This window comes from Polypterus senegalus, chromosome 3 (assembly GCF_016835505.1).
Source record: "Polypterus senegalus isolate Bchr_013 chromosome 3, ASM1683550v1, whole genome shotgun sequence".
Lineage (NCBI taxonomy): Eukaryota > Metazoa > Chordata > Cladistia > Polypteriformes > Polypteridae > Polypterus > Polypterus senegalus.
The window spans coordinates 46171158-46185140 of NC_053156.1; the positions used below are offsets into that span (position 1 = coordinate 46171158).

General features: G+C 36.3%; 1 protein-coding gene across 2 annotated transcripts in view; it reads left to right on the top strand.

The window, feature by feature from the left end:
- The first annotated feature begins 258 nt into the window (after nt 1–258).
- LOC120525099 (protein mono-ADP-ribosyltransferase TIPARP-like) overlaps nt 259–13983 on the top strand; it is a 59481-nt gene continuing 45756 nt past the window's right edge. Inside the window, exons 1-2 of one of the 2 annotated variants that reach the window (XM_039747102.1) lie at nt 259–477; nt 10441–11199. In XM_039747102.1, coding sequence (XP_039603036.1) covers nt 10445–11199 — 755 coding nt within the window. In that variant the 5' untranslated portion in view covers nt 259–477; nt 10441–10444. Of the gene's footprint in view, nt 478–1020; nt 1342–10440; nt 11200–13983 lie in introns of those variants that run through there. The other variant, XM_039747104.1, reaches the window with a different exon arrangement.

The window sequence follows — 13983 nt, forward strand, 5'->3', positions numbered from 1 at the left end:
AGCTGTTCATAATGCAGTACTGCTGTAAAATATGGATTTTTAAAAAATTAATCTACTTCACTGTTTAAAACTAAAGACATTTTGAAAGTTGATCTCTAACAATACTAAAACGACTTATCATCAGTGTTTGACCTTTAACAGCCTCCGTTGATGTGACGTGCCAGACATGACTTCTGTTCCTGTTCCTCTGAGGCGGCGTGGCTTAACTACAAGCACAACGAAACAAAAAAATCTTCTCCATTACTAACGCCTCGCCCCTCTGCCACTTACCGCCCGCGTTGCTGGGATGTCTCCTTGGCTCCGCCCCATATTCATCACCAGAGGGCGTGGTTTTTACTTTGGTATAGCTTGTACTGTACTGTAAACAGAAGGCGGCAGGAAGTTGTACCGTACCGGTAATCTAAGCTAGTTTAGACGACTGGCAAGAAGTGAGTGAAGGGAGACATAGCAGACTGCACATTCCGCTCCAGATTATAGGTAACTCACTAAACGATCCTCTTTTTTTCTGTAATATGCATGTATTTCCCATTTTTCTTTTTTTTAAAGGAAGGCTGAATGGTCTATTATGAATTAACAAAAAGTAACTCAATTTCTGAAGAAGATATTTGAAAGTTTGAAGCTTGGGTTTCATTCAGAGTTGTGCTTGACATTCAAATGCATGTAGTTATGAAAATTTTCAAAGATATGTAGTCTTTATATATATGTGTGAACCCGCTTAATCCAGTTTATGATGAGGAATACATATATGTATTCATGTATATGTATGTGTGTGTACGAGAGACAGCTTAATTTTTTCCCTGGATGTGCTATATCTACAGAAGCTGTCTGGTTTATTCTCGTACAATTTAAACCAGTAAGTGGCCGTCGGACTTACGTACGTTAGTGTGCCTACTCATGCACCCGAATGTCTGCTTCCTCTTGAGATACTGTGGGGGAAGGTAATCGTTTGTCGCGCTCGCTTGCTGGGGGGAGGCGATGATGAGGATTCCTGAGGGCAAGCCCAAAACTTTACACGACTGAGACACCACCGTGACTGTGCAGTCGCACTTTACTCTTGGGCTAGTGTTTGCTTGTTTTGAAATCTTGATCTAGATTGGCACTCAGCGGTTTGGCTTTGCTCTTTCTTCTCTTCCATGAGTGAATTTTAGATTGTTAGTATTTTTTATGTGCGGTTTCTGAAACGGCTTCTAGAAGAGCACTCTTCCTCACTTAACACAGTATCCCCCCCACCAGGCGGCCAGAAACAAAACCTTCTACGGGCAAGTACCCCTCCCCCATATCGGAACTAGCAACTTTTTTTTTTAACAGACAAATGAGATAAAAAAAGTATTAAAGACGATAGTAAGTATACTGTAATTGTCATATTTTGTTTTAGGAGGTGTTTATGGTTCTTTATTTCGGATTTCCTTATTACCCTGTTTTGAATGTATTTTTCGGAATGTTTTAGTATTGTTTATAAGTTTTTCGCAATAGAAACAAACGGGCAGCAGGTTGAGTAGCATTACTGCTATGTGTACAGAGTACAGTGAATATCATACTTGCGTGTGCTAATCAGATTTACCCAGATAAGTTACAAATTAATGGTCCTTTTATGTATAAGAAATAAACATATTATAGTAAAACAGATACAGGTTAATTGTACATTTGGTCCAGCCATCCATTTTGTATTCTGCTTGTCAATTAGGGTTATAGGATGCCAAAGTCCACCTTCGAAGCATTAGGCGCAAGGCAAGTACTAACCCTAGACAGGACAGATTGCTAGTCCACTGTACCAGACACTTGTCACACTCACTCATGAGTCAGTTTAGTCTGTGGTTTGAAAAAAAAAAATAAAAAAAGGAAGAGAAAAACACTTGGGAATTGTAGAGGACTTGTTAGTCTGCACAAATAGTTTATCGGATATGATAAAATAAGTGTTGGTTTAGTGGGTTATGTGCTGCAGTGCACTTCTGGGTTATATAAATGTAGGCAGGCACTTAGGCATTGAACTTCAGACCCAAAGGTTGTATTAAATTCATCTACTGAGACTGTGGTGTGACCATGAGCAAGTCACTTCACCTGTATGTGCTCAATTGGAAAAACAAAAGAAATGTAACCAACTGTATCTATTAAATGTTGTAAATCTCCTTGGATAAAGGTTCCAGCCAAACAATAGGTAGTAATAATATGAAGTTATTATATTGAACATACATTGTCATTATTAGTTGTTATTGACATACTTTTTTACTCTGTGTAAGTTATGGAATCCATTACAATTCCTTACTTAATATTCATCTAGTATGTAACCCAGCTAATCCAGTTCAGAGCTGCAGAAATATGGATGTAGACTTTTTTTTATCGGCGTGGGTTGAATCTTTTTTTTTTTTTGTCTTTTTTTCTGCTGCTGTTTTTTCTTTGTATTTTTTTTTTCTTTTGCTTTCATTGTAATTTGAAGTAAATGATGTATCGGGGATGTTAGAATATGTTTGATCCATTGAATGCCAGTGTAGTGTTCTGGTTTTGGAAAATAAAAAAAATTGATAAAATGTACAGTATGGTATGGAATGTTTTAATTATTTGGTAAATTTGGTGGCTGTTGTTGCTTTTTTTTATTTATATTTTGGGCAATGATCAAATAGTCAAAGATGGAAACAGCTAAACTTATGTTTTACAGTTATTCATAGGTATTTTTCCTAATACAAACTTGTGTACTCTTTGAAAGGAAGCACTTGGCATTTTACCTAAAAGTTAGAGCCTGAAGATCATCAAATTTCAGCTCCACATATTTTCCACCTATATATGCAGGAAACAGCTTTTTGTCCACTTTTCTTTTTTTTACTTTCTTGATATTTCATATATGGAGGAGAATTGTTTTCATAAAAATCATCTTTAAGTTTTCAGTGTTTTGAAATTACTAGGCCATGATTTGGGCATTTTGGAAAAATGTACATATCCTTGTGTCTGTGCTAAGAATATACCGTGGACACTGTACCTCAGGAGTGAAAGGACTGATTCTTCTGAAATTTTGTTGACAATTTGCACTCATTACTCTTAAGAGTTGATTGATTTTGGGTGATTTCCAGTTATTCAACTTTTAAGTTTTTAAAGTTCAAAGTTTTTTTAAAGACAGTATCAATAAGAGCTAAACCACTACTCAGAAGTTTATAACATTTGGCATACATATTTAGGACTTTGAAAGGGGACTTTTGTAAATTTTGAGTTCAGTCCAAAGCTTTTTAAAGTTCTAAATGTAGTAGTGACTTTTATGTTTCACACAATTTGATAAACTCACACTTGTTATACTCTAATTATGTTGCTGGCTCCAGCAGTTTTTTATATATTTATTTTTTTTAACTGTTTATGTTTTGAGAAATGTCACATCGAGTTGTATAAAAATCTATGTAACCTGAGTTAACTATGATGTTATGTAATAGGGGTTTAGATGGTTGTTATTGCCATATGTATAGAGTACAGTGAAATTATTACTTGCACATGATACCAATAGGAAGACATGTTAAGTTTCATCCAAATCGTACTGCAGCTCTAAGGAAAAGAAACCTGCCGTATAAAACAGATTTGACAGATAATTGTTTGAATGATCTAATTTGTTACATTTATATTTTTATGAAGTACATGTCAAAGAAACCAAAGTAGAAACCACTCATTGGCAAGTCTTTAGGAAGATGGTTACTCCAGTTGTGGTCTGTTAATATGGATCTGAACTTAACCCAAAAAACACACCTAAACCGCAGGCCACTTTTTCCATTTACAGTTTTCATGTTACTTTATTTCTGAATAACATGTTCTGTTGTGTTTTTTACATTTTTCTGTGACATCTTCTGTTCCAAGAACAATATAATCCATTTGTTGGACAGCATGACCAAACCATATATTTATTTAAAGCAGCCTATTTTTCCAGAGACAATATGGTGAAAGCTGGAACCAAGTATGGTACCAGTCCATCACAATCAAGGCTCGTATGCACACACACTCATTTTCTTTGGGCTAATTTAGAGTTGCCATTTGAGAAGTTTTTTCCTGTCCTTGCTGTGTCTATATCACAGTTGCTTTCACAGGTTGACAAATCCTTTTTCGCACTGTGTGAATTGTATACATGGCTGGGTCATGCAGTGGACTGGCCTCCCATCCAGGGTTGGTTCCTGTTTTGTGCCTGATGCTTCCAGAATAGTCTTGGACCCAATCCTGTTACCCCAAGTTAAATTAGGAAGGCTTGAGAGTATTATGCTGTAGGGTTTAAACAATACATTTTTTATTGATACTCTCTTCAATCCCTATGATTCACAGTCTGGCTTTTTAAATGACAGCAGAACAAAAGGTGTATGTTGCTTACAGTCTCTTTCACACAGAATCCAGTAATTGATCTGGTTAACTGTTCAGTTAGTGGGAATTGCATGTTCACACCCAGTAGTTTCCTAGGTTTAGTATTATTTATGTACATCATTCCTACATGAGTGGGCAGAGTCAAAACTCTGCAACTCAAGGGTGATGTACTGTATTTGTGTGTATGTCTGGTTTTTAAACCTTAAACAGTTTACTTGAATCACAAAGATGCTTGATGATACAAATGCTATGTACAGGACACTGAAAAAATAGCAAAGGCAATTTATAAAGTTGCAAGGATCAAAAAACTTAGGTAATTGTTTCTTTTATTGTGTGCAAATTTGCAGAAAAATAAATGTTCACTGGAGAAGCACCTGCATCAAGAGTCTGTCTTTCCACAGTCTGTAGCTGTAAAGGTGATGGTGTAGGAAGGTGTAGCCACATCTAGTAATAACTTGCCCTGTTTTCTTTCAGTTTGATAGAAAGTTAGCCATCTTAATTCAGAATCTAGTCAATTTCCAGAAAGTCCGCAAAGATTTGAAAAACAAAGCTCTGCAAAAGAGTTGAGCTACCAGTAGTCCTTTTATATGTCACTAGCTAATTTTATTTTACTCACTACCAATGTCCACATATTTTCTTGTCATCCTAATGTTTGTTTTGCATGCTTTGCTCCATATTACCAGACCCAAAAAATTAATGAGAATTATACTAGGTCTTGATCTGGAATGGGCGTCTTGGTGGGGCAGTAGTTGGTGGTGTCACTTTTTGTGTCTAGCATCCTGTGTTCAAGTTTTGCATAGTTCTTATCTTTATGGAGTTTGCATGTTCTATTCTATTTGAATTTTTAACACTCCAGTGCTTTGCATGCTTAAAAGTCACTGTATATGAGCAAGTGGAGTGTGTATGCGCATGAGTGAGTCCTGTGGTAGACTGATTTGTTGTCCAGGGTAGTTGTCTGTCTTGTACCTACTATTGTCTGGATAGGCTGCAGATTTTATTTTAAAGGTAAAATCTTAACTTGACCATTGTGTGCGAGTATTTGAGTGCATATGTGTGTCCAGTAAAGGACTGCCACCTGTTTCAGGGTTAGTTTCTGCTTTTCCTCCAGTGCTGTCTGGATAGACTCCTTACCTTATTGATTAGATTAATCATATTGATGAATACCTGTTTTTCCTTATGACATATGACAATACCTTGCTGATGTAGGAATCGCGCTATGACACTGCCAGTCACTACTTATGCATTGTTTTATTGGCAGAGTTATATATTTTAGAGATATTAAAAGAAGTATGCCAACCACAAGTTGAGTCAGAAAATTGACAGCTTAATTGAGGTATTTTCCCCACATATTATTAATACACTTAAAACATGAAACACTGTCTTTCTGGATGTACCAGAATATGCTTTTATTTTTTAGTTAAAGCTATTTTATTCTGAGTGCAGTGATCATGTTTGAATGCTTGACCAGTAGCTTTCATCTCTTCATCTGTTGGTCATTTTGGCAACTTTCATATTGGTAGTCATTGTACCACCTTTCTGTTTTTACAAGTGAATTGTTTGGTTTGCTGGTTTTTGGTATTTGGATATTTAAATTTTTTTTAAATCATTTGTTGTCTGGATGGTAATCAATTTTAAGGTTGAGTGTGAACGTTTCGGTTAGCTAGAATTTTAATTGGCTTTTTACAGAAGCTCATTAAATACATAAATAAGCACACACCCACACAAAAAATAGAATGACTAAAAGAAAAGAAAACTTCTGACTTGGTAGTCTCCGTTCCAGTGAGGTATAATGAGGCAGCATTGCTGTTAGTATAAAGGAGAGGAGCATTGTTCATAATGGCACTCAGTTTTTCTCTCTATTGCCACTACTTCCACCAGGTCAAGAGTGCATCCCATAACTAAGCCTTAATTAGTTTATTGATTTGGTGGGCCTCTTTTGAAGTGATGTTACCAGCCCAGCCCACCACAATGTAGAAAATCACAGAGTTGTAGAAGATGTGAAGAGTGTCGCTACCCAAATTAAGGGAATGCAGTCTCTTAAGAAAAAGACCCTGCTCTGCCCTTTCTTAGGTAGTTCTTCTGTGTCATTGATGTAGACCCCCAAGTACTTGTAGGAGTGCAGCACCTCTACATATACTACCTGGATAGTGCCATGGATATAGAGGCTTTTGGTACGGCGAAAGATAATAAGCAGTGCCTTGGTTTTGCTAATATTTGTTTAAAGATAATTCTTTCTACACCAAGAAACAAAGTTCTCACTTCACTCCTATACTCTCTTTCATCATCCCCCTTATCCATATATTCCATATATGCAGAGTCCTCAGAGAATTTTTGTGAGTGACATGACCTGGTGTTATATTTATAGTCTGATGTGCAAAGAGAAAAGGAGACCGGAGAGTTTCTTGTGATGCTCCAGTGTTGCTTACCTACATATCAGAGACAGTGTCCTTGAGTCACACAAACTGTGGTCTTCCTGACAGATGGTCCATTATCCAGGGCACCATAGGCTAATGCAGGATGTATTCCTCAGCAGCAGCACTTTTTTCATCTTTAATTACAAATTGAACAGGAGACAGAAGATACCAAAGAGTTGGCCAGTACAAGCGTTAAAAACTCAAGGACTCCCCTATCTCCTTTTGGACCTGCTGATTTTCCTGCATTTAGCTACTTCATTGTTTTGTCCTTACTGATGGTCAAGTGTGGACTCATCACTAGCCATTCCAGTTGAATTGGTAGAGGATGTTGATGTAGAGAGGGGGGCTGGTCTTCGGAAGGAAGCAATGAGAGGAAAAATCTATTAAAAAATTGGTTCAGGGCATTAGCTTTGCCCACATCTCCTTCTAGAACCTGAACCCTGGATTGCTTAAGTCCAGTAATTATGCTTTCAAATAAACCAGTTACTTCCATACTGTACCTTGTAGAACCATTTTGTTTTCTTAGATTTTTACTTTCTCATATATGAAGTATAGGGAAAGTATTGAAATTATCCAAAAGTTCAATGTCAAGATTTTGATGAATCTAGTCTTTTTAGACCTCCCTGACTTTCTCGGATGTGAAGTATAGGGAAAGTATTGGAATCCTCCAAAAATTCCATGTCATTATTTTGTTGAATCTCAACGGTTTATACCTCCCCGAGTCCGAAAATACCATTTTTGGAATCATGTATTGTCTGTGTGTCTGTCAGTGTGTTTCTCTGTATGTAAACATGATAATTTGAGTATGCTTTCACTTAGGTCAACCAAATTTTGCATACAGGTATTAGGTACAAAATGTAGATTTCTATCCACTTTTGGGCTATTTCCATTAACCGGAAGTGGAACTTTACCTTTTGTTAATGCAGCTGCAGAGTACGATTTATTTAACTTCTATAATAATTGTTCAATGTATTATTAATTTGATTTGATTTGTTGTTGATGGTTCTTTAAATGTACATAATATAAAAATATAATCATTGTCTTGCAGTTTACTCCTCAAATATCCATCCCCATATCTGAGTATACGAGAAAGTCTAGGGGAGACTACTTCCGATTTTTGAATTTGTCAAAGGTTAATGTAAGATTTTTTTTTTTTTCAACAATTATATACAAAGTTTTGTGAATTGAGCTACTTTAACTGGAGGTTTTAAAACATTTTCATATATTACAGAACATGAAGAAAAATATTTCCCCTTTGCATAATTGAAGGCATCAATTTTTCAGAAAACATATTAACTAAATTAGTCAATAAGCTGTTTATGCATTTTATGTTTGAGGGAAAATAGTAATTCAGATGTAATCCATTGCTATTCCTCAAGATGGTAAAGCTAGAGCATTATATCTAAGAGAAACGGGGAAAAGATCACAATGTCAATAAAGACTATCCCTAAAAAGTACCGAGAGGCGGTATTAAAAGTTCTGACCTAAATTAATTAGTATTTAAAAAGTGAGATGTCATCATTTTTATTTTATTACTCATTTATCCAAATCATATTATGTGATATCATCTACTGTTAAATTATACTGCGTACTTCTAAAATTTTTATTTTTATACTGTATTGAGGATTTGTTCTGTGTATTGTATTGTGTTGTATTGACCCCCTTCTTTTTGACACCCACTGCATGCCCAACCTACCTGGAAAGGGTTCTCTCTTTGAACTGCCTTTCCCAAGGTTTCTTCCATTTTTTCCCCTACATGGGTTTTTTGGGAGTTTTGTCTTGTCTTCTTAGAGAGTCAAGGCTGGGGGGCTGTCAAGAGGCAGGACCTGTTAAAGCCGATTGTGGCACTTCTTGTGTGATTTTTGGGATATACAAAAAATAAACTGTATTTAGTATTCCTTTTGGATGGGACTCTGTGATAAGGAATGTATGACTCAGAGATATTTCCTATCTAACATGTCAAAATCCCACACAGAAATATTCTTACAATATGGAAAAAGTGAGTGCTGAAATGTGCTTTTAAGATAGCGTGTACAAAGAACATATCTTTCAAAATTGCAGGTTCCTCTTGCTGCATAATTTTCTTGAGTTAAAATATATTCCCCACTTAGTGTCCACCACAAAGTGTTTTTTTTATCAGTGTTTTAAAACTGATCAGTTGTATATGACGTATTGGTTCAAATTATCTTTGTCACTTCCAAGGTTTGAAATGTAAACAAAATAATTAGATTAAACTGGTTGGATGAGATATTGGTATTGTTTCATAGGACAAGATGATAAAAAAGTATTACTAACAGTGCAATACCAATGCTGTTTATAAAAAAACTCTTACGATTATATAGATGTTGATTATTGATTTCTGATTTTAGTTTTCATTTTTGGGAGAGTGTCACCAGAACATGATGGCTAATTACTAACAACCTCCTTATGGCAGCTGCTTCTGGTTTAATCACTATTCTCATCCTCCTTGATCTGAGTGCGGCCTTTGACACTATTTGTCACACTACTCTTCTCAATAGCTTATCTTCGATTGGCATTACCCACACTCCACTACATTGGTTCAGATCCTATCTTTTAGGCCACACTCAGTTCATTCACTTTTACTTCCCTACCCACCACTGATGTTTCAGGTGTGCCCCTGGGCTCTCTCCTGGAGCCCCTCCTTTTCATTTTTTACCTCCTTCCCCTCGACAATATCTTTCGTAAATATAACATTAACTTCTACTGTTACACTGATGACACCCAGCTTTACCTCACTAACAACCCTACTTTTTCCCTTTCCACCTTCCCCATTTACTGACTGCATAGCAGAAATTAAATGTTTTGTTCAAATTTTCTTAAATTAAATAGTGATGGTTCTCTTCATTGGTACATAATCATCAATATCCAAAACTGGTCATTTTTCTTTTGTTATTGATAATTCCTCTGTTTTCCCTTCCCCATAGGTTAAAAGTCTGGGTGTCATCCTTGATAGAACTCTATCTTTTCAGTCCCACATCAATAACATCTCCCGGACTGCATATTTCCACCTGCGTAACATAAATCATATTTGCCCCTCCTTCACTCCCCATACAACTGCTATCCTTGTTCATAGCCTTGTCACTTCTCGTCTGGATTATTGCAATTCCCTTTTCTTTGGTCTTTCTCGCAAATCTCTTTATAAGCTTCAACTGGTCCAGAATTCAGCTGCCCGCATCATTACTAGAACCCCCTCTACTCACCATATCACTCCTGTTTAGTAGCAGCTTCACTGGCTTCCAGTTAAGTTCTGCATTCAGTTCAAAATTCTTCTGTTAACTTTTAAGGCTATTCACAACCTTGCCCCTCCATATCTGTCCAACCTCCTGCATGTTGCCATTTCCTCCCATACTCTTAGATCCCCTTCTTCCATCCACTTGACTATCCCCTTCGTTCGTCTTACAGCATTCAGTTGCTCAGCTCCCCAGCTTTGGAACTCATTACCATCCAAGCTTAGAAATATTGATTCATTCTCACTTTTCAAATCTAAACTTAAAATTCATCTGTTTAAGACTGCTTTTTCTCTTTGATTATAATTGCTCTGTGTGATTTTAATTTTTGTATTTTTTGTTTTGTTTATAATGTGTGTTTTATCTATTGTTCTGTGTCCTTGAGTGTTTAGAAAGGCACCTACAAAAAATAAAATTTATCATTTTCATTAATTTTTCTTTTTTCTTTTTGCCTACAGTGAGATGATGGACATGAATTGTGAAGCTGCTTCTGCCACTTCTACTGCTGCTGCCCTTGTCCCTATTTCCTCAGGTGGTGCTACCACTGCAGCTGTCCAGCCACTTCATTGCCAATGTGCAGTAGCCAGAAAGAGAAAAGTGATCAAACATAAAAGGTTTGGAAAAGTAAGAAATTCTAACTTCTTGAAGCAAAGAAAGTTGAGACAACAGAACAAGAAACTAGCCCGACTGCACTTACTGAACAGAATCCATCGACGTGGAAAAGGGACAGCAAATGGGCAGCCTTTAAAGTCATCTGCCATAACACAGACAGACATTCCTGGAAATGATTGCTTAGGGGACATGCAGACATTGCCTCAAACTGGAACTGATGGAGTGGCCCCTTCACAGCAGCCTCCACTTTTGGATAGAGGTGATCTGATGGAACTAGAAGTAAATGAGGCAGAGAGCAGCTCTGGGAGTGGCACAGACATGTTTAATCAGGAGGATAATATGTTGGTAGACAATGTTGTTGAACTTTTAGAGCAGCTACGGTATCACACTCATCAGGAGGATGGCATCTCTATCTGCCCTTATTTTCTGAGCAGTTTGTGTTGGCATGCCAGTCAGTGTCCACAACACCACACGGTATTGCCATATCATTGGCAGCTGCGCAGAAAAGGGACTCGGTGGTGGGAGAGCCTTCGAGATGATGTCAGCGAAATGATTGAACGTTTTTACTGTGACCCAAATTGCAACCATGTCACTTTGGTTATAAGGTCAGTTGTGTTTGAAATGTTGTAGTAGAAAAAATGTACTAGACTTAAAGTTGTTCAATTTTTTTTTATAGGGAGAAATTAAATTATCGAAAACTTATGAGTTGTTTAGGAAGTTACATAATGTGTACTTTAATATATGGAAGTGATATTGTGAGTCTAAGATTGATCTTGATGGTTTACACTGTTTTATTGTGGCCCCATTTTGTGCTGAATTGTTGTCTAAGATCTTAAACTCTTGAATAGTCATACCTGCCTGCATTTTGAAACATCCTTTTTTTGTATAGAAATATGTATTATATGCTATAGGTGTTCACTACTAGTGTACACAGTCTTGGTACTTCTTCAATTTTCTTTAACATGATTGTTGAGACTTGGAGGAGGGTGACATGAGCAAAAGTAAATAGGGCAATTAAAAAAGTTATTTTTAATGATAATGGAAATTATTGCAATATACAGAAAATGATGGATACATGTACACTTGAAGTATTAATTTCAATTATAATACAAAATACAAACAATTGGAAGATTCCACCAATACTGGAACTTTATTTTAGACAAATGAATTAAAATAATGACACATGAATAAATTAAATGGAAAGAAGTGCTGTGATATTCCTGTGCTTAAATCTTTATCCTCAGCAATAGTAAAAAGGCTCATATGCTGCATGATGAAATTTAATTATATAGTGCCTTTTTAAATATAGTTATGTATTGAAAACTAACCTAGAATCGTAACTTCTTCAAAACTTTCTAACTTTAAAGTTTTGTAACTAGAAACACTTGTTTACCAACAGTTTCTAGCTTTTGTGTGACCTTATAACAGGACACAGTGCATCTTTTTTGTCAAAAAAGTTTTTAATAGAATATCACTTTTTCTTCATTCTTCTTTCTGTATGGTTCATTGTGACTGAATGTGAGTAGGCTTGTCTTCTACTCACCCAAAATCTACAGCTTGTAAGCTTTACTTGTGTTCTGTTCCTAGCTAGTTAGCCAACAAAAGCATGTATTAAATTTCAGCCGTCAGATTGTTTGGGTGCTTATTTGTCTCTGAGAAGTCTCGTTGAAATGTTGAGAAATTCTGTCAGGTACTTCTGACTTTATAACTATAAAGCATATGTGGACTGAAGTATAGACCAGCATTCCTGTGGCAATTAATTCTTGTAACAGTGATAAGTAATTTTAGTGATGTAGGTGAATAAGAAATGATGAAAGCCTAAAATAATTTACATCTTTTAAAAAGCCAATGGCAGCATAAATAGGTACTTGCTTTTAAGGTACAACACAGCAGCCAGTAAGGATCCAGCCCAAAGGTGTAGATTAGTAAAAATCTTCATTTGTGTTTAGCCAGCAAAAAACAGTACTGCAGCATTGAACATGTTCTTAAAAGATCATGATTCGAAAAGCATTCAAATAACAAAAAAAGAAACACAGACACATTATAGGTATTTTCCATCATCAAATTTGAGAGAGAGAAAATTGCAATTCCTTTGTTTGATGGATTTTTAAAACTAGACACAAGTTGTCATTCATTATGCACCATTGTTAATGGACAAATTAAGTTTCTTTTATACAAAGTATGAATTTCAGTTGTTAGGATATTCAACCATTTGATATAATCTCGGACACAGGTTATATTGATTTCACACAACAGCTTAGTGAAACATGGTGTGAGTTCTGTAGGCATCACTTAATACTTCACAGCAATGGATGTAGTTTTTATGGTGCGGTTGATGAAGTTAGTTGTATGCGTAAAGGCCATGCCAACATTACACAACCTCTCCTGCGATTTGCAGTTACAAACTTCACTCACATAATCTTAGTGAGTTGGAAGCAGTCGTGGTATACTCTCCAGTCATGTAGTTTGACACCCTTAGTGACTAAGTTGAATCAGTCTGGGACTTATCCCAAAATAATCAAAACAAGTTTGATTTTTTTCTTAAGTCGTAAGGACAGACGTGTGTGCATGTGAGGGCTGATAACCAATGAGTGCTCGCCTGGAAGTAAAATACAGCTATGAGGAATACAGAACACAGGTGTTTTCAGTCTTGACCAACAAAAAGAAAAACAAGGCAGAGCTTGTGCCTGAACTCACCATAACTATAAAACCTGTACATGGGCCCCGGCTCTGTCAGGTGGCCCATTATTGGATGCCATAAAAAAGGATAAACTTATGATACCTTGGAAATGAGAAACTGTGCTAGAAAGTTGTTAAGCAGTCATGTAATTTAACATATCCTGAGAATTTTAGTCTTGTAATATGACATGCTTAGGTGATGAGATCAGATTCAGTAATGTAACAAAATAGTTTCTGATAGTAGTGAGCAGTACGCCAGCAAAAACAAAACACCAGCAGAAATCTGTCAACCATGAGAAATATTTTAATATAATTTTATACTTCAGTTTAGCACATCAGGATGCCACCTGTGCTACTGCAAAGGTGACACAGATAGTGGGGAGTGGGTGTTCCATTGCCTTCTGGCACAATGCAGCATTAGAAGCTACAACTGTAGAGATGGAAAAAGAAAGTGAACAATGATCAGTATGCTTTATTTGTGAAAATGGAAGAATGGATGGAATGTGGTACTTTGCCATGAATGAGAGGGAAAAAATATAAGATTTGAGTTCAGCTATGTTGAAATACTGGTGCTTGCATTGAATCATATACACACACTCACCCATATGGTATTTGCTACTCAGATATTTATTGCTCTATCACTCTCTTACAGACCGCTTTATAATAATCACAGGAAAAAATCAGTCATGTTTTTCAGTACACGGAATAAA